We start from the raw sequence: 22,536 nt of genomic DNA, 5'->3' as shown, positions 1-22,536 counted from the left end.
GCCACATAGAGCAATCTGGAGCCTGGACCCTGTCAAAAATGGTGTAGTTCTACTTGGGGTAAAGACGCTTAAAACAACACAACAGGCCCCTCCCCTGAAGATCAGCAAGAACATCTTGCTAAGAACAAGTTTACACAGAACCATAATTTCCAGTGCTATGCAAAAATTTATATAGAATTTGTATTTGTTTTTCTCATGAATTTATAGTCTTTCAATTTTAATTTTTTTATTTTTCAACCAATTTATTATTTTATCAATTCTTTTTTAAGACTTTTTAAATTTTCATTTTTACAGTTATATTCTATCCTTTCATTGTATTTGATCTTATTTTTGTACATTTCTAAGTTTTTCTTTCTTTACAATTTAGATCCAGTTTTCTAGCAAGTAGACCAAAATAACACAGGATCCACTGTATTGCTCTGTTCTGTTCATGTGTCTGACTATAGTCTCTCTCTCTCTTTTTAAGAATTTTTACTTATTTATTTTGGTTTTAGGTCTCTTCCAGTTTGCTTAGTGTATATTTCTTTGGGGTTGTTGTTCTCATTTTAGTATTTTGTTCTCTTGTTCATTTATTCTTCGGTGAACAGAATGAAAGATGGAAAAACTCCTCAAAAAGAAGAGCCAGTACTGACTGCCAGGGCCCTAATCAGTATGGATATAAGTAAGATGCTGGAGCTAGAGTTCAGAATAATGATTATAAAGATACTTCTCCCTTTCTGGAGAAATAAAAGAGCTAAACTCTAATCAAGTCAAAATTTAAAAGGCCATTAATGAGATGCAATAAAAAATGGAGGCTCTAACTTCTAGGATAAATGAGGTAGAAGAGAGAATTAATGATATAGAAGACAAAATGATGGAGTATAAAGAAGCTGAAGAAAAGATAAACAGCTATTGGATCATGGGGAGAGCATTAGAGGGATAAGTGATACTATAAAGCCAAACAACACTAGAATACCTGGGATCCCAGAACAAAAGAAGAGAGGGGAGCAGAAGGTATAGTGGAGAAAATTATAGCAGAGAAGTTCCCTATCTGGGAAAGGAAAGAAGCATTCAAATCCAGCATACACAGAGAACCCCACTCAAAGTCAATAAAAACAGGTCAATACCTTGACATATAATAGTGAAGCTTGCAAATCTTAGAGACAAAGAGAAAATTCTGAAAGCAGCTTGGGAAAAGAGGTCCATGATACACAAGAAGGGGGATATTAGACTGGCAGCAGACCTACCCACAGAGACCTGGAAGGCCAGAAAGGACTAGAATGATGTATTCAGGGTGCAACAAGAGAGAAGTATGTGGCCAAGAATACTTTATCAAGCAAGGCTGTCATTCAAAGATAAAATGCTTCCAAGACAAACAGAACTAAAAGAATTTGTGATCACAAACTAACCTTGTAAGAAATATTGAAGGCAATCCGTTAAGTGAAGAGAGAGCCCAAAAGTAACATAGACCAGAGAGGAATAGAGACAATATACAGAAACACTGACTTCACAAGTAATACAATGGCACTAAATTCTTATCTTTCAGTAGTTACTCAGAAAGTAAATGGGCTGAATGCTCCAATCCAAAGACACAGAGTATCAAATCGGCTAAAAAGAGCAAGACCTATCCATACGCTGCCTGCAAGAAACTCATTTTATACTCAAAACATCTCCAGATTCAAACTGAGGTGTAAGAAATCCATTTACCATGGGAATGGACACACACACACACACACACACACACACACATGCAAAAACTGAAGTAACAATCCTCATTACAAAGAGAATGGTAATTAACTATAGGTTGATAATTATTAAACCTAGAGAATGGACATATATGGTTTCATTATACTGCTATACTGCTCTCTAAATATATAAATATCTGTGAACATTTCCACAACCAATATTTATAACAAAAAGATCTTGGGGAAAAAATGAACATAAATGTTGGTTTTCTGGGGGGTATTTAAATTTGTATGTTGACTTGGCATAAATATTCATAATTTTCCATTGAATTTCAAGTGATAAGTTATTTGGTCCCACTCCTCAAGAGATGTATATATGAGAAACAGTCATAAATTATATCACAAACTCTTTTACAGTAGGTCACATATACTACCCCACAGCACAATTATTTCTTTACTGTTTTTTCCCCCCATGTTTTTCTCTTCTAATTCTGTCAAACTGCAAAGCATTAATTGCAAGGTCTCAATTATTAGTATCCACTGTAATGCTTAGTTAGTTCAATTAACAATAAACAATGATAGAGTCTGAATGGGAAATATTTTGAGGTGAGAGATATTACCAAACTGTGTTTACAAAGTCCTGTGGCCATATAAAATATAAAATAAATTAAATGTATTAGGAAATAGTTGAAGATTGAGGGACAAAAAGATGTGGCTTTAGTACTTAGGAGGAAATTAATAAATCCAAAAAGAAAAGAGAAAAACTGGGAAAGGTGAGATTATTTTTGTGAGACAAAAGCATTAAACTCTCTACATTTTAAAAGAGATCAACCTTCAAATATATTTACCTCAGATCTGTGAAAATGAAATACCTGTACTAACTAGCACATTAGCTAGAATACTCTTTTGTTACATTCTTTCTTCATTAAAGAATTAATAAAACCATATAATGGTGCAGACAGCACTAAACACTTGGTAAAAATAAATGAATTATGTAGGCCTAAATAAATTAATGGCCAACAGTCAAATTTGGGTAGAGTAGTTGGGATATGAATAGACTTGAAGGGCTTATAAAATTGCATTCCATATTTTACATATAATGTGCCTGTTTTATTTTTGTAGAGAGGATCCAATCTCTATTAGGTTATAAAAATATGAGATTATTTAAGGTAATGACAGTAAGCACCTCTGGTCCAGTTAAAAAAAAAAAGGAAACAGAGGAAAGAAGTCTGTTATGAGAGATCTAAAACACACTGATCAAATATCCCTTCTCATAGAAGGTAATATAAAAATGAAAATGCCTGATTCAGACCCTATAACCTCCTGAATGCTTTATTAATGTCTGCTTACTTTTTCTACCTTGATTCAGTATGCCTTGACCTCTTTTCTCTCTGGAATAATTTTCCTGTCTCTTTCATAAAAAGCACCACCAACTGCCTTTCTACTCACACTTCTTAATGAAGAACTACTTGTTCTTAATTCTACTTAATTCTACTAAAACTTATATCTCAACAATTTTGAAGACGTGCAGAGGGGAAGATTCTCATTGTCAGAATCCCCATGTGCCAAACAGACTAAATACTTGGTCATAGTTTTCTTTGATTACCAAATTTGCTTCCAAAAGTCTAAACTTGGTAGCCATCTCATTAAATCACTATTTCCCTTTTTAATATACTTTTATGCCCCTAAGAATTTCATCTCTGATTTATAAATTTCTTTTCCACAATCTTATCCATATTCTATGTTTAGCAAGCAAGTGGACAACCTATATAACATTCAGGGTGTGGTTTTTTTTTTGTTGTTGTTGTTGTTGTTGTTTTGTTTTTACCTTTACAACTCACCTTCAACCTGCGGCCATTATCATTCTTAACCATCTTGGCTCTTCCATCTTAACAGACCACAATTTCTATTTTTATTTTTATTTTTTTTTAAGATTTTATTTATTTATTTGTCAGAGAGAGAGAGCGCGAGAGCGAGAGCGAGCACAGGCAGACAGAGTGGCAGGCAGAGTCAGAGGGAGAAGCTGGTTCCCTGCCGAGCAAGGAGCCCGATGTGGGTCTCCATCCCAGGACTCTGGGATCATAACCTGAGCCGAAGGCAGCTGCTTAACCAACTGAGCCACCCAGGAATCCCACAATTTTTATTTTTAATCTAAAATGATTCCTCAAATTCATAGAGGACTCAAATAACTATTCTTTCTATTTTATTCCATTTTTTCAATAACACATTCTTTTCTCTTCCATTCTCATGTAGCCTTGTTCTGAACTCCATTAATCCAACCATTATTTGTCTTGCTTCTCAATCTAAAACGAATGGATTCTTCCACTATTACAACAAACTGTTATCACTAATGTGGAAAATGTCATACTCTGTTTAGGAGGATGCTTAAAAGAAAGAAACACAATCAGAATCAGGAGATACCCTGACTTCCAGTCAAAAGATTGACATTATGAATAGATGTTTATTTCAAACATTCTTATTTAGTATTATGTCTTTTGTTGTCCACAAGTTTAACTTTCTGAATTTCTTCATTAATGCACAGAGCACTTCACTGAAATTCTACGTTATTCTTATTTTCACAAGGTGTTAGTGTTGACTTTCAATCATGGTTGTTTAAATGTTTAAACCAAGGATTCCTCATTACCCTTATTTAATACAGAATTAAATATTTATATTAAACTTTGCTATCAGGTTGCAGATAGGAAAAAAGGACTTGTTTCAAGCTAAATATTATCCTCACTATTAAGGTGAAAAGAACACATAGTTTATGTAAGTACTGTCCAGGTACTTAACCAACTGAGCCACCCAGGCATCCCACAATTTTTATTTTTAATCTAAAATGATTCCTCAAATTCATAGAGGACTCAAATAACTATTCTTTCTATTTTATTCCATTTTGTCAATAACACATTCTTTTCTCTTCCATTCTCATGTAGCCTTGTTCTGAACTCCATTATTCCAACCATTATGTCTTGCTTCTCAATCTAAAACAAATGGATTCCTCCACTATTACAACAAACTGTTATCACTAATGTGGATAGGCATGACACAAAATTTCAAGAAAAATAGAAAATAACTCAAGATCACAATATGAAGCCTCTGAGGATACACATCTCTAAATTGTAAGTAAAATCCAATTTGTTCTTTATGTTTTTATGATATGCATTTGTTCCATACTTGCTAAAGAGTCCTCCATATCATTGTGATGGAAAAGGATTACTAACAAATAATATTGTATTGTTGTAAAGAAACGAAACCTATATAAAACTTTGTCAGAATTTATTCCTTACACCTCAATTTGGGATCAGATAACAAGAGGAGAATAGATATCAAAGAACCTTCGAGTCAGACTCTTTGTCCTCATTAATTATTGTATTTGATGATTCCAGAAGCCAAAGTTTCTGATAGTGTGTTTTCCTTAATAAGTGTAATATTTTCAACTAATAGTTTATTGACTTCAGATTACACAGTCAGACTTCCTATGCAACTTGTATAAATGGCTTTTCCTTCCCAGTTTCTTCAAATTCATCAATATCTGTACCCTCATTACAACCTCCCTCTTATTCTCATTCATAGCCTAAATCACTGTTTTCTAAACCAAAACAACTTCCTAAAACACATTTTTGTGGATCTCAATGAAATAAAGTACAACTAAATAGGCTATATTAAAGGGAATGAATCCTAAACAAGATACGAACACTCCGCTAGAAAGAACCCTATTATATGTGTATATGTGCATGTGCGTGTGGTTTGTGCATATAGTCATGCATGCACAAACAGTGGGTGCTTCTCTCCTTTACAGCTAAACTTCTTAAATGAGTTACTAATAGAAAAATTAGTGAGGTTTTCATGATCCTTTCTAAGTATAGCTCTTAGCTTACAGTTTCTATCACCACTGCTATGTACACAAAATTTTATTAGAGATCTCACATGACAAAGGGAAATATAAATATCTTACCTTGTACCTCTCATTTGATTAAGATCAAGATTTAGCTTCCTAGCAACAAGACTTTCTCAGTTTCACACACCATGGCAGCTGCCTAAAGTCCCTCCCAGCTGTGGCTTCACCACCCGCATCCAAGCTTTACTTCTATGCAATACAAATAAATCCAACTAGCTTTCTTACCTTCATCTTACTAATATGCTTATTTAAGCATTTCAGTTTCATTATTTTCACTCATACTGTTCTCCTATTCCCAGATTGTTTCCTTAACAATGAATCATATTATAGAACACTTGAAGGTTTAGAAAGAAAGTTTGCTCCCAGTGTCAAAACTTCTGTAAAGAAAACAGACATCAATAATCATCTCTACATCTCTTTAATATCCAATATCTCAGAGACTTTAAGTATCTATACACACAAATATGCTTCACTTCTAAGGGAGAACTGTTGAATTGTCAGCAAGAAAAAACAAAAAAATCAGATGAAAAGAGAGATGAACAATAAAAGTAATGCAGGAGTAAATTTAATCAGTAAATGGACTAGCTAGCAGTTTAAAACGCTAATCTTGGAAGTCTGTGTTTAGCAGTTTGGTTGGGATAAATCACAGAAACAAACTTAGCTATAATCTTTGAGAGTTCAGCTTTAGGGAAAGGGGGTGATTTTCTCTGATATTGTTTGCCAGTATGATCAGACAGTGTCTTTCCTTTACATAGATCTGTTCCTTTTCCCTACTTGGACTTTCTCATTTTTCCATAGCTTTGGTCACAACCCATTCACAAAGGACAAAATTGGACCATGAAGGTTTTAATCTCTTTGGCTTAATTTAATGGCTCTATAGGAACATACAATTTCCTATATATTAGGTGAGTAGGAGTGCATGAGAATATCAATATACATTGTGCAAAAAATTTGGCTCTATCCAATTTTTTATATAATCTATCCTTAATCAGATGGGTAAGACTAAGGGTTAATTTGACTAACTTTATTTAATATCATGGTTTTCTTTTTATAATTGATTGTTTATTTCATCTTGTTCGCAAACCTGTAACCAAGTATAAGAGAAGTATTAGTTATTTTTTGTTTTGGTGACCAATAAATAGTTGAGAAATATTCACCTATTAAAGATTTTTAAAAAATATTTTATTTTAGGGAGTGTGTGTGAGCAGGGGAAGGGACAAAAAGGGAGAGAGAAGAAGGGAATCCCAAGCAGACTCAACACTGAGCATGGAGCCATGGTGGGGCTGGAACTCACAACCCTGAGATCATGACCTTAGCCAACACCAAGAGGTGGATGCTCAACCAACTGAGCCACCCTGGTACCCCAAGCCTATTTAACCATTGATTTAATATGTGTCTCTTAAGTCTTTATAATTTGTTTCATTTTGGTGGGGGACAGTCACAGAAATCATGTATCATATACTTTGATCTAGGAACTTTGGACCAGAGTAAAACCTCAATACAGAGAGATAAAATCTAGTGTCTTGGGTCACTCTTGTTAAGTAATTATGTTTGGCTCTTAATAAAATGTGAGTTAATGAAAGAGTTATATAAGTACTTAAAATGACCACATGTCCATATAGGACACATTTTTATGTGATAAACACAAGAAGCCCTTTTGACTAATTAAGGAGTATATTGGAGGAGTTTTATACTGAGCAGGAGATAAAAATGTTTGCTTATGGCCACAGTAAGAATAATAACCTATATTTAATAGGTCTGATTATGGAGGAAAAAAATCAATCTGGAGGAAGTTGAATAAATCATGTAATCATTTTTTATGGTTTCCTAAAAAAAAAAAAATTGGGCTCTAATTTCCATAATTAATTTCTTGTCCATTTATAGTCTGATGTCTTTGGGTTTCTTTGAAGACCATGGAAATTATTAGTCATCAGATAATTTTAGGGAGATATATATATATCTACCACCTCTTCTTTATCCATCCATCCATCCATCCATCCACTGATGGACACTTAAGTTGTTTACATGTTTAACTTATTGTAATTAATGCTGCAATGAATATGGGAATGCAAATATCTCTTTGACATAGTGTTTTTGTTTCCTTTAGATAAATATAAGTGTGCCTTAGAGATATTCTGGGTTCAGTTTCAAACCATCACTGTAAAGAATATATCACAGTAAATTAAGTCAAATGAATTTTTTGATTTCCTGGTACCTATGTCTACAATATCCTATAACCTATTTAAGGTCTGCAGTAGCATCATGTCTAAAGAAAATAATGTATATACCTTACTTTGAAAATACTATATTGCTAAAAAACACTAAGCATCATATGACCTTTCAGTAAGCAGAAATTTTTTTGTTGGCAGGCATGTTTAATGTAATATTCTAAGTCCTTTGTTATTCACCAGATTAGATTCCATCTTAACAAACCAATTTCTTTGCTCATCCATAAGAAGCAACTCCTCATCTCTTAATGTTTTATCATGAGATTACAGAAATTTGAATATTACAGTAATGAAAAAGTTTGAAATATTGTGAACTTTTCCACAAATGTGACATAGAGACATGAAGTGAACATATTCTGTTGGAAAATTGGTGCCTATATTCTTGCTTGACTCAGGGTTGTCACAGCTTTGAATTTCTAAAACACACAATATCTACAAAGTGCAATAAAGCAATATGCACCAAAACAAGTCATACATATACTCAGAAGTGGAATTGCTAGATGAAATAGTAGTTCTATATTAATTTTTTAAAGAACTTTATGCTGTTTTCTATAGCAACTGCATCTATTTACATTCCCACTAATAGTCAGGAGGGCTGCCCTTTATACACATTCTTGCCAACAATTTCTTTACTTTCTGATAATAGTCATTCTAACAGATATAAGTTGATACTCGTTATGGTTTTGATTTGCATTTCCCTGATGATTAGTGATATTGAGCATATTTTCATGTGCCTGTTGGCCATCTGTATGTTTTATTTGGAAAAATACTCGCTCTGCTTAATTTTTAAATGATTATTAATTTTTGTAATTGAGTTCTTTATATATTTTGGATTTTATTCCTTATCAAATACATGATTTGCAAATATATTCTCTTTTGGTAGCTTGCTTTTTTTTTTATTTTATTGGTTTCCTTTACTGCAGAGAAGCTTCTTAGTTAATTTTATCCCATTTGTTTAATTTGCTTTTGTTGCCTTTGCTTTTGTGGTCCACCCCCCCAAAAAAAAATCACTGCCAAGATCAATGTCAAAAAGCCTACCCTCATGTTTTTTTCTAAAAATTTTATGGTTACAAGTCTTACATTCCAGTCTTCAATCTATTTTGAATTTATTTTTATGTATGGCATAAAATAGTTATCCAGTTTCATTCTTTTGCATGTGACTGTCCCACTTTTTCCAGCATCATTCATTGACAAGATTATCCTTTCTCCATTGTATATTCTTGGCTATTTGTCATAGATTAATTGACCATTTATCTATGGATTTACTTCTGTGTTATTTTGTCCTATTGATCTGTGTATGTTTTAATGATAATATCATACTGTCTTTATTACTATAGTTTTGTAATAATATTTTGGAAATCAGGAAATGTGATGCCTCCACATTTGTTCTTTTTCAAGATTGTTTTGGATATTTGTAGTCTTTTGTGGTTCTATACAAATTTTAGGAATGTTTGTTTCTGTGAAAAGTGTCATTCAAATTTTGATAAATGTTGCGTTGACTCTGTGGATTGCTTTGGATAGTATGTTAATTTTTTTTAAGATTATTTATTTATTTGACAGACAGAGATAACAAGTAGGCAGAGAGGCAGGTAGAGAGAGAGAGAAGGAAGCAGGCTCCCCACTGAGCAGAGAGACTGATGCGGGACTCGATCCCAGGACCCTGGGATCATGACCTGAGCCAAACACAGAGGCTTTAACCCATTGACCCACCCAGGTGCCCCGATAATTTGTTAATTTTAACAATATTCTTCCAATATATGAATACAAAATATCTTTCAATTTATTTGTGTCTTCTTCAATTTCTTTCATTGATATTCCATAGTTTTCCATATACAGGTCTTTCACCTTCTTGGTTAAATTTATTTCTAAGTAAAGTTATTTTTATATGGCTCATTTAAAATGTTTCTTCAGATAGCTATTATTTCATTGAAGAAAAACTATTTTTGCATGTTAATTTTGTGTTCTGTAATTTTACTAGCTTATTAGTTTTAATAGTTTTTTAATAAATTTCTTAAAATTTTCTGCAGATAATGTTATGATATATGCAAATAGAGACAATTTTACTTGTCCTTTTTAAAATTTGAATGCCTTTATTTCTTTTTCTTGGTAAATTGTTCTGACTAGTATTTCCAGTACTTTGTTGAATAGAAATAGTGAGAGTGGGCATTCTTGTCTATTCCTCATGATTGAGGAAGAACTTTCAGCTTTTCCCCATTGACTAGGATATTAGCCATGGGCTTGCCATACTGTTATGTTCCTTTTAAATCCACTTTTTGAGAGCTTTCATCATGAATGGATGTTGAATTTTATCAGGTTTAATAATTTGCATATATTGAACCATCCTTGCATTCCACGATAATCTCATTTGATCATGGCAATACCTTTTAATGTGCTATTGAATTCAGTTTGGTGGTATTTTGTTGAGAATTTTTATATTTATGTTCATCAGAGATACTAGCCTGTAATTTGCTTTTTTGTATGTGTATGTGATGTCCTTAAATATGATATACCACATTAAAAAAATAACGGAAAAAATCTTATGATCATCTCAATAGATGCAAACTTTTTTTTTTTTTAATTCAGATTCCTTCACAAAATGAGTTGAGTGTGTGCTGGGCTATAGCTTTAATTAGATTGAGTTCACATGCAGTTAGCTCAACTACTAATCTCTTGCAAAGGAATTTATCAACTGATCTCATTGATGTTTGATTTAGAGGCGGATGGGTTCTGGTTTTAAAACTTTATTGTTTACTTTGCATTCAACTTCAGCAGAGCCTAGGAATTCAAGCACTGTGGGAATGTGAACTCTCTCCACTTATCAAAAGTATTTTTCGGCTGCTGATTTCTTAGCAATTTTGGAAGTAGGATGTAGGTCTAAGTCACACATATTTCTGTAACTGGAGTCCTTGTAAACCTGAATCTGTTCCTCTAGGTTGTAGCACTGGCAAAGTCTCAATTGGTTTCTTTCCTTTTTTTTTTTTTTTTTAGATATCATTGACATATAACATTAGTATAAGATGTACAACATAATGATTTGATATGTATATATTGCAAAATGTTGTTTGATACTGATATAAATAAAACTATTTTTTTATTTCATTTCTTTATCCTTTGTTGCTGATAGCTAGAAATAGAGCATGGAAACTGACCTTTTAATTAACAACCTTCCTCTATTAATTTAATAATTCTAATACTTTGTATTAGAATATAATTTCTAGGTATAATTTCTTCCATTCACATCATTTTATCATTTTACTTATATTTTTCATATTATTCTGTCTAGCACATCCAGTAAGAAATGACAAGGAGGTGCCATTTCTGTTTCCTCATCAGTGTCATTAGAAAGTCTTACCTAATTCCATTACATATGATGTTTCCTATAGTTTTTTTTGGTATTTTTTTTTTAGAGAAACTTGATTATATTTTTATATAATTTATATAATTTTGTATTTAGAAAAACCCCCTTGGAACCTGCTTCTCCCTCTCCCTTTGCCCCAACACCCACTTGACCTCTCTCTAATAAACAAATAAAATCTTAAAAAATACATTAGATCAACTCTTAGAAAATAAATTGCTTTGCCAATTTTGCCCAGTCATGTTTGAGAATTAAGATACCCGAAGACTCATAGAGTTTTGAGCTATTCTTTTTTTCCCTTTAAAGTCCTTATAAAATTAATGGCATATGTTTCTTATGTTTTTGTAATTGACTGAAAAATTTATCTGGGACTGGCCAATTCTTTGAACACCAGTTCAATCTTTTTCATATTTATTTCTAATGTTGACTTGGTAATTAAGATTGTTCAGTAAATTTATTTATTTATCCAATTCATCAAGTATATTGGCAAAATATTTCCTAAGCTTTCATTATATATGCTCTTTTGTGAAATCCCCTTTTCATTCCTGCTCATGCTAACCTGTATTTTCTCTATTTTCTTCATTAGTCAAATGAAGGTTTCACAATATTTTAATTCTATGAATCAAATTTTATCTTTGCTAATTTTTTCCATTGTGCATCTGTTTTAATTTCATTGGCTTTTTTCTCCTAGTTTTATTATAACTTTATAACTACCTTAGATATAAAGTGATGCTATTTTTCTAGCTGTCTGACATGGAAAGTTAATTCAGTGCATCTTCAGTCTTTTCCTTTTTTTTTTTTCTTTTTTTGACATAGGCATATAAGACTATATTTTCTTTAAGACACTGCCTTAGTTGAATACTATGTAACTTAATATATTGTAGTTATTAGTATTTCAGTTCAAAAAATTTTTTTATTTTTATTCCTCCTTGGCATATAGATTATTAAAAATATATTCTTTTATATATATTCTTTTATTTCTGGCTGTGATATATTATGATTTATAATAAAAATAAATATTTGGCCTTCATTATTTTTGGCAGAGCTCCTAAACCCTTAAAATTTCCTATGTGAGGAGACCATTATATAAAAATATAATCAAGTTTCTCTATCCAGTCCCAAATAACTTTGTCTTTTTGCTATGTTAATGAGGCTACTTTTGGAAATCACATGAGGATGGTGGCTGGCTGCCAATGTAGCCAACAATGTGATTAGAGAGTTAGAACTTTCAGTCTCACCCTGTCCCCCACCACCATTTCTGTGGAGGAAAGAAAAGCTGGAGATTGAATTCAGTTGTCAATGGCCAATGATTTAATTATGTAGGTAATGAAGGCTCCATAAAACTCCAGGACAAGGTTTGGATTGCTTCTGGGTTGGTGAATACATGGTGAGGCACAGAGAGTTGTGTGCCTGAAGAGGACATTAAAGCCCCTTTCCCTTTCCCACATACCTTGCCCTTTGCATCTCCTCCATCTAGCTTTTCCTGTATTATATCATTTTATAATAAACCCAAAATCTAGTAAGTAAAATGTTTCTTTGTAAGCTACTCTAACAAATTAATCAAGCCCAAGGAGGTGCTCATTAGAACCTCCAAACTATAGCTGGTCTGTCAGAAGTACAGATAACAAATTGGGGAACAAACAGTATTATAGGCCCGAGCCCTTAATCTGTGTGATCTGGTGCTATCTCCCAGTAGACAGTGTTAGAATTGAGTGGAGCTGTAGAATAGCTAGCTGGTATAAGAGAATTGGTTGTGATGTAGAGTACCACCACTGTACAGGAGAATTGGTTGCAAAATCTTAGTTGGTAATCAGATGTAGACCAGTGCCAGGATTGTACCAGGCAACTGGAGTTTTTCTAGTTATCTTTAATGAGATTGACTTCTATGTTAAATATATAAGGTTTAGAGAAACTGCTCTTCTTGATTAAAACAATACGAAACTTGTTGGGGCTTTCCTTCTGGACCCTCTATAATAGTCTATATGCAGATGAATCAAATTTAGCCACTTTTGAGTTTAGTATTCCTTTTCTTTATATATATAAGGGATCTAGTTTATTATTTATGTATTGAAAATGTTATCCTGCAGATTTACTGTCTGTGTTTACTATCACTATAGGGATAGAGGGAGAATTGGGTTAAATTCTCCCCCTTGGTGATTGTGGATTGTCTATCTCCATAATATTCCTTATATATTTGAAGTTATATTAGTGGATGCTTACATATTTAGGATGTCCTATCTCCCAATGATTTTTTTATTATTACAAAATATTCCTCCTTATTTCTAGCAACACTTTGGACCTCAGAGTCTTCATTATTGGACAATAGGAATTAACACTAAATTAATTTTGTTAATATTGCATAAAATTATTTCTCAAATTTTTACATCTTCTAGGTCTTTATTTTTAAATTGTTTTTTTTTTAAAGATTTCATTTATTTATTTGACAGAGAGAAATCACAAATAGACGGAGAGGCAGGCAGAGAGGGAGAGAGAGAGAGGGAAGCAGGCTCCCTGCTGAGCAGAGAGCCCGATGCGGGACTCGATCCCAGGACCCTGAGATCATGACCTGAGCTGAAGGCAGCAGCTTAACCCACTGAGCCACAGGCGCCCCTTTAAATTGTTTTTTAAAAAGAGTATTCTACTAGATTTTATACTTCTAGATTTTTACATCATGAAATATGTCAGTCTTTTACTTATTTAATGTGATTTATTTTAAATAGGTCTTATATTTACCATAGTTGTTATTTTTCCCATTTTCACATATCTGCATTGTTTCCCTCACATGCCTATATCTACAGTAATCAAATACCATTTATTATGCTTTTTTCTTCAATTTCTTTTATTTCATAATCTTATCATTTTCATAGTTACCTTCAAAGTGGTGGTATGCATATTCAATGTCACGTAGCACAATCCATATCATTAATTTACCTCTTCCCAGTACTGCTAGCTGCTTAGACCTGTTAACTTAATTTGCATGCCTCCCAGCTTTTGTGATAAATATGCTTGCATTTTGTTCTGTAGATATTTATAATCCATGAGATAGTATTGTTTCATATATTAATTTATTTTATCCACATAGTGGTTTTTTTGTGTATTTTATACTCCCCTGCACATTCATGCTTCTTCCTGGTATCATGTTTTTATTGACTGAAAAGAAACATATTTCTTTGTATGGTAACTGCTGGCAATGATTTGTTTACCAAAAGAAAGTTTTGTTCTTCTTTATTCCTGAAGGTTGTTTTTAAAAACTAAAGAATTCTAATTTGGCAATTATATTTATAGAATAAATATCTTATTTGATTATCTTCTGCATTCAGACTTTTTGTTGAGGTCAGCCAACTACTTAATTGTTATTCCTTTTAAGATATGGTATTATATATCTGGCTGCTTTTAAGATTTTTCAGTGTCTCATTTTCAAGTTTGACTATGATATTTTTAGGTGTGTGTTTGTGTTTTTATATTGGTTGAAATTCACTGAGTTACTCAAAGTAATGAGATAATGTGTTTCCATGTTTCTGAGGAATTCTCTGACTTATATTATTTCTATTCTATTATCTTTCTCCTCCTCAACTGGAGATTCTAATGATTTTAGGTTTATTGATATGTTTTACATATTAGTTATCTTAATCTTTAATATTTTTGCCATGTGTGTAACTGATTTTTTTCAATGATTATTCTTCCAGTTAACTGATAGTTAATTGAACAATGAAATCTATAATTCGAAGTGCTCAACAAACTCCTAAATTTAGATATTTTATTTTTCCAACTCTAGACTATGTATTTGATAACCTTGAATAGATTCTAATTTTCTGGTGAGATGAATCTATCTTCTTTCACATAGTTAATTTGTTTTTCTTTCAGTTTCTTTAAAATAGTAATCATGGTGGGTTTTTGGTCATTATCATCTTTTCCACTCTCTGGATCATCTTTTAGTTAGATGACTTCTAGCTTCTCTTTTATTGCTTTTGTTGTTGTTTTCTCTTTATTATTGGCCATAATGACTTTCTCTTCATATATGTGATTTTTTTTAAAAAAATTTATTTATTTACTTGAGAAAGTGAGAGCATGAGAGGGGAGAGGGTCAGAGGGAGAAACAGACTCCCTGCTGGACAGGGACCCTGATTCAAGACTGGATCCTTGAGACTCCAGGATCATGACCTGAGCCAAAGGCAGTCACTTAACCAACTGAGCCACCTATGTGCCCCAGTGTGATAATTTTTATTGTCTACTACATGTTATATATAAAGAACCATAGGAGTACAGGATAGAGTTAACTTTGACTTCATAAGTTTTAATCTTTTTTATGTTTGGAAAATAGTCTGAGTGATTAATAATTGCAACACAATTAGAGATTGAGTTTGGTCAGAAAATATTGTAATTTTTGCAAGATACATATATCCTACTGTACCTTCTATTGAGAGCCCATATGCCTCTATTTTCTCAGCTATAATATCAATTGGTGATTGATTATGTTCTGATACTCAAAACTTCCAAACTCAATTCTCCACCCTATATTCCAATTGCCTTCAAAATCAGGCTAATATTTTAAAGGGAAGACAGTACATGTCCTTTAGGAAAATGCCCTTCCACTAGGTCTTTGTCCCCTGAGTACAACAGATTATAGATACTTCCTTTAAAGGCTTCAACCTGTCTCCCTAGCCTCCCACAGAGGACTTAAAATCAGCAGATGTGATGTAGAGAAACTGATTTTGAATTTGATGTCTGTTAAGTGTAAAATCTATCAACCTGTTCTCTTTTACACACTAGAGTTTTCAGATTTCTCTTCAACAGAGGTCTTCTAACAGGAATGGTCAATTGATCTTTACTTTTTATTCAGACTAATCACATTACTGGGAACAGACACTTGTTTGAGGGGAAAAAGTATGGACATTTCTCATTGTTTTCCTTTCTTTGTAGCTTTTAAGTCTTTTAACCTTCATTTCCTTCACAGTTCTCTGATACTTTAAAAATTAAAAAATGTGTTTGGTATTATACAATTATTTTTATAGTTGTTTTTTTTGGGGGGGGGGAAACTCTTATCTCCCAATACCTACCTAGAATTGAAAGCATTCTCTTTATCTCATTTCATAACCTAAGAAACCTCCAAATTTGAGAGATAACTGTTATTATCATCTTATCCTGTCTTTTTTTGGTTGGAAAATTGCAATAAAAAATTTAAGTAATTTAATCAAGGTGGTAAAGGTCAGTGGTAAAGAAAATCTCAAACAAAATTTTCTGACACTTCCTCACTTTCATTTCCCTCATTATACCAAGATTAGTACCGTCACAGTCAAGAATTGGTCAGAAAAAGTAAAACCGCATCAATGATTTTAGAGGGACAGAATTGGGTAAACATATATGGAAGAACAGAACAAGTTAAGGGAGACATTGTCCTACTAACTGACAAGTGGCCATGAAATATTAACTAATTTCATTCAAAGAATTGAGGAGCAAAGGGAAAAGCTTAGGGGTTACTTAAATCTAAAAGACTGTAGGGCTAACTGCGTGGATCTGACACTCAGAACTCTGAGGGTAGGTTCTGCTGAGCTGGTAAAGATTTTGGATATTAGTAGAAAGCTCAAAGATCTGAGACTCAGAACTCTGAGGATGACACACCAGACAGCTATGCTGGTATCTCTCAGGCTGACAATGAAGTTGAACTGGAGAAAATTAAAATATATTAAAATATATACACACAAACAAATGTTTTAGTAAAATATATATATTATAAATATATATAATATATATAATATATATATTATATATGATAGTATACATATATATATGAACTAAGTATAGCTGCTGGTGTAAAACCTTATTGAGGTGATATTGACACATGGAAAACAAATAAGATTCCCAGATTTCCAAACTCTCACTCATTCTCCCTGTTGCAGATCTCTATGGGAAGTGGCCTGGTACAGCAGGAATGTGGCCCAAGCAATGCAGTGTATAAAATAGGAAGGGGATTTGAAGCTGAGAAGCAATAACTTAAAAAACTGTACACAACCCATGTGCCATGTTTTCTCCCAGAAAATATTGTTTAAAAACCCAAATTTTAGGAAAAATTAGTCTTCTAATTTCTTAATATAATGAAGAGTAAGAAATATTCCAGGGATTCCCTTTTTTTAATGCATGATTATTTAGGTGCACTTTTTACGCTTGATGACTTTTGTTTCCCACTTTGACTCTGGCGAACTGATATGCTGGATTGACTCTGAACATTTTGCTGTGGTTTTGCAGTCTGACTCGGAGACTTTGGAGCCTTTTGAGGTGTCTTTTCAGTCCCACTTGGAGCCTTTTGCGCTGGCTTTGCAGCCCCACTCGGAGCCTTTTGAGGTGGCTTTGCAGCCCCACTCGGAGACTTTTGCACTGGCGTTGCACCCCCACTCGGAGCCTTTTGCGCTGGCGTTGCAGCCCCACTCGGCGCCTTTTGCGCTGGCTTTGCAGCCCCACTCGGCGCCTTTTGCGCTGGCGTTGCAGCCCCACTTGGAGCCTTTTGCGCTGGCGTTGCAGCCCCACTTGGAGCCTTTTGCGCTGGCGTTGCAGCCCCACTCGGAGCCTTTTGCGCTGGCTTTGCAGCCCCACTCGGAGACTTTTGCGCTGGAGTTGCAGCCCCACTCGGAGCCTTTTGCGCTGGCTTTGCAGCCCCACTCGGAGCCTTTTGCGCTGGTGTTTCAGTACCACTCGGAGCCTTTTGCGCTGGCGTTGCAGCCCCACTCGGAACCTTTTGCTCTGGCTTTGCAGGTTGAGTTGGAACTTTTTCCTCTTTCTTTTTTCTTTTCAGACAAAGGTAAAGAAGACAACATAATAAGAGAAACAACCAAAAAAGCGAGAACCATAACACATAACTTTTGTTAAACTTTTCTCTCTTAGGGGGTGGGCCACTATCAACGCTACCTCCATTGCCCCTTACTAGGCAGTTGGGTGGGTCCCACATATAGTTGCAGTGGCAGTGATGTCTGTTGTTGCAAATGCCCCTCATGTTGCAGAACTCAGGTGAGCAATTACTATCCAAGCGAGATATATGGACACACTGCCTGTCAATGCAGAGGTGTTCTTCACCACACCTTGTGCCATCTTGTACTTCACCAATATCAGGTTTGGGCATCCCAAAGTGGTAGTCGAGACCCCAGCAGGTGACCTCATTAAAGCGATACTGATGCACAGTAGAATGATCCCTCAAAAGGGGAATTTCTCTCACATTTGTACACTGAAGTCTCCCACACAGGATGTCTGAGATATTACATTTTACATATGAAGACTGGTGGATACCACAGTTACCAAAGCGGTCACCAAGAGTGTTTATATTTTTGTAGCAATTTTGACTTGCACTCTTTGCCTCCGGGCCAAAAATCTGTTTACACAGTTCATTGCGGTCATTACATCTCCTCTCATAGCAATAGGCACTTTGATTACAAGGAATTCCATCCTCCACATACACATCATCTGGGCACTGAGGGGATGATCCATCACACCACTCTGGAAGGTCACATTCATTGGCCTCTCTTCTACACATTTCTCCAGATGGTAATAACTGGCAGTCTTTGCAACAAAGTCCGTGAGCACAAGCAGACCCATAAGTCATAGTGCAGTTTGATAGACAACAGGCATCTTTTGCACAATTCTGTAAAGGTCCACAGTCACACTCCTCTTCTTCTTCAACAATACCATCCCCACAACGCTTCTTTGAAAATATATCCTTTGTGTATATCTCGTAGAGCATACATTTTGCTTCGTGTATAGTATATAACCAAAAAAAAGAAAGACTACAATTGCTAAATGTTGTTATTGGTGGGTTTGAAGTATGCATTATACATCTAAAGTGTCCACATGTACAAAAATCACCATCATGAAACATACCCAAATTATGGCCAATATGATGAGCTACTGCAATTCCAACCAAGGTCAAGGATCTGTTTAACATAGTAACAATTGCACAACTCTGGAGTGGTTGACACATCCCTCTAACATAACCTAAACCACTCATTCCTCGTACTGGTTTATGCATAAAAAGATGTGCAGTATCATGTGGCAGGCGGGGAGCAAGGTTACCATTTTTCCAAACGCAAAAATATTTCAGAGATTTCCTTGTATCATTAACTTCAATGTAGTTTTTTTTAGTCCAGAACTCCATACCAAACAATAACAATCTAATACCCAATATCTCATAAATAGAATCTGCTATATTTATGATAGTATATAGATCTTCAGTATACTTTGAAATATTCTTTTTTATATGAAGATATAGAGAATGGTCCACCACCACTACTAGTTCAACAATAAAAAAATGGCGCCACCAGCTCCCATAACCAGTTTGCTTCTGAGTGAAATTATTAATCTCTTGAGACTCCAGTTGGGGTACAATTTCCTCTAGCACAAAGTCAGAGTTCATTTCTGAAAACTGAGACTCCTCACTCTCCATTTTATATATCAAATGTTCAAATTTAGTAGAAAAAGTCATGGGCTTAATTTCATAAGCACTGTCATTTATCTGTAACAATCCTCGGAAGCCACCAAAACAGGAACTGAGGGCAACCAGGGATTCTGGGTCCCCTTCCACATAACCGTGATAGTAGCAGTCATGGTGAACAAAGGGTTGGTCCTCAAGGAGAGCACCTTGATCTGTGTAGGTGAACACTGGGAGGTGCCTGGACAGCAAATACTTCTTGACCTTTATGTGGACAATGTGTTTCCTGCCCCCAAAATGCAGGCTGTAAGAGAGCCAGTCTGAAGGCTTCACGCCTCTGCCGGTGCCAAGTATCTTCAAAGGAATCACCACTTCTGGGCGACTATGGTATTGGGAGTGGTCAGCCTCAGTGTGTCCACAAAAGGACAGAAACACCCCAAGCCAGTACAGCAGAAGCATGATCCTCATGTCCAGCAGAGCTTTAATCATAGTCATTATAAAATCACCACTATGTAAACACTAGTCCAGAGAAGAAGGCAGGCAAAACTGATAATCATAGATGCTCTGGCTTCTTAGCCTGAGCTGGTCAGTGTGCAGGGCTAATTACTGAGGATCTATCTTCTGGCAGAGTTGAACCATTAGAATATCAGCCTTGTAAGTAAAGCATGTAGATGAAAGTGGTTATGCCTGGTGGAGAAAAAGAGAGAGGCACAAAATAAAAGTAGTTAGTGTTCTGATCAAGGAATGACTCAGGAAACTTCCTAGATTTGTTCTTACATATTGACAGAGCAGAGAGAGGCTGAGGGTATGTAAAAGAATGAAAACTGGCCATAGATTTATAGTTAGTAAACCCAGTGCTTTTGACCAGAACACACACTGTCTTGATAATAACAATAATTCAGTGTGTGAACACACTGTGAAAGGAAAATAAGGTTGGGAATGATGATGGGAAAACAAGGATTTATTGTGTTACTCTATAAATATGCATATCATGAACATTTCCAAAATAAGTAGTTAAAACAAAAGGGTCTTGAAGGTAAAATGATCATATATTGCTGAGATTGTTTCAATTTACACACGTTAAGTTAGCATAAGTAATAATACCTCTTCTTTTTTTCAAACTCAAGTGATAAATTTCTTATTACATAAGATACTTTTTTTTTTTTAAGCACTCTGATGTTATTCTGTCATCTCCTTTATGGTGCTTACCATACACCACCCAAGAGCAAAAATGTTTATCTCAATTTCTTTTTTTCTTCCTTACCTTATTCTCCTTACTTGGATTTTCAGACTGGAAATACTCAAGAGCATTATTGTGTCTTTCACAAATGTTAATATCTTCTATAATATCTATCTTAATTCTTTATATAACAAAAATGATTGACTTGACTTTTATTGTTCCTTGGAGTGTTACTCAAAAGTGTTTATTACATTTTCAATGCAGAACATTGTTTGAAAATTGTGGCCAATTAAGTCTCTCGAACAAGATCCTATAAACTCAGTTTCCTTGCATATTGCCTCTAAATTCAACTAAGTACCCCCAAAATAATTCAATGATAAAAAATAAACAACCTCTGAAAGCTAAAAATCAAAGGGCAGATTGGCTAGAGACCTCAAGGCTTGAGGGATGATAGCCAGGTGAATTCACTGAGTTTTCCTTTAATTCCTCATATATAGACCAAACTGGGTACTGGGGAGGTCTTTAACATAGAACCCCAAGCATAGACCAAAAAAACTCAAGAACAGCTTGCTCTTTATGAATGAATGACAGAGAATGAAACACACACACACACACACACACACACACACACACACAATAAAAAGTCCAAAAGGTGTTTAAGCACCTGCTCTTGAGCCAAGACACATGTGTGATTCAGAGTGGCAACTTCAAAGACTTATAGGTCAACGCAAAACATAGTCCATAGTCAGTGCACTGGTGGACTGTTTAATCCCCCTACTTTGAGAGTATAATAGCCCTGAAAGGCAAGCCTAATCCTCATCAATATCCAGGTAACTAGTTAACTGATCTGCCTTCAGAGGCAGCAACAAAATCCCAAGAATCTGACCCAATTTCAGCTCAGAAATGAAAGCAGGAAATAGGAGTCTCCATTATAAAGCTTGGTATCTCCCACCTCTCCACCAAGAGACATAAAGAGACAGAAATCCTGGCTTCTGTTCCTCCTGTCTTCAGGTCTAAGCATGGCTCAATGACACCAGCTAGTCCACAAAAGGCATCAGACTAGATCAAGCAGAAAAAAAGGATCACTGTACTCCTACAGGTCATGGCTAATTATTTAGTCAAAAGAGAGACAAAGACTGGAAAAGAATGAAGAAAATAAACAACTTGTAGAACACCAGCAAGAAGACCAAGATATATGTGGTGGAAGTACCCCAATAAGAAGAGAAAGGACCAGAAAACTCATTCAAAGAAATAATGGCTAAAACTCTCCCAAATCTAAGGAATGAAATGGGCATCCAGATGCACAAAGCCCAAAATATCTCAAATAAGAAGAACCAAAGGAATCCATCCCAAGACTTACTATAATTAAATTACAAAATGTCAACACAAAAAATTTTGAAAGTGGCAAGAGAGAGCAATATGCCACATTCAAAAGAATCACCATAGGACTATGCATGAAATTTTGAACAGAAGTTTTGCAGGTCTGGAGGCAGTGAAATGATGTAGTCAAAATGTTTAAAGGAAAAAAAAAACCTGTCAGCGAAGAATACTATACTTGAGAGAATAGTCTTTTAAAATAAAGGAGACATAAAGATATACCCAGACAAACAAAAGTTAAGGGAGTTTATCACTATTAAAACTGCCTTATGAGAGATGCTAAAATGACTTTTTCATGTTGGAAAGAAAAGGATGCTAAATAGCAACATGAGAGGGTAAAGAAGTGAAAGACAAAAATATATATGCATTCATATCCATATATAATATATATATTAATATATACATACATATATTCATAAAT

General features: G+C 34.5%; 1 protein-coding gene across 3 annotated transcripts in view; it reads right to left on the bottom strand.

Annotated features, from left to right (window-relative positions):
• Positions 1-17,191: 17,191 nt before the first annotated feature.
• Positions 17,192-22,536, bottom strand: part of ADAM29 (ADAM metallopeptidase domain 29) — a 60,211-nt gene continuing 54,866 nt past the window's right edge. For all 3 annotated transcript variants that reach the window (XM_032332240.1, XM_032332239.1, XM_032332241.1), the window contains one exon: positions 17,192-20,245. In XM_032332240.1, coding sequence (XP_032188131.1) covers positions 17,288-20,053 — 2,766 coding nt within the window. In that variant the 5' untranslated portion in view covers positions 20,054-20,245 and the 3' untranslated portion in view covers positions 17,192-17,287. The remainder of the gene's footprint in view (positions 20,246-22,536) is intronic.

This window comes from Mustela erminea, chromosome 2, assembly GCF_009829155.1.
Source record: "Mustela erminea isolate mMusErm1 chromosome 2, mMusErm1.Pri, whole genome shotgun sequence".
Lineage (NCBI taxonomy): Eukaryota > Metazoa > Chordata > Mammalia > Carnivora > Mustelidae > Mustela > Mustela erminea.
The sequence above is the reverse complement of the archived record's forward strand: the minus strand, read 5'-3'. Positions and strand labels throughout refer to the sequence as shown.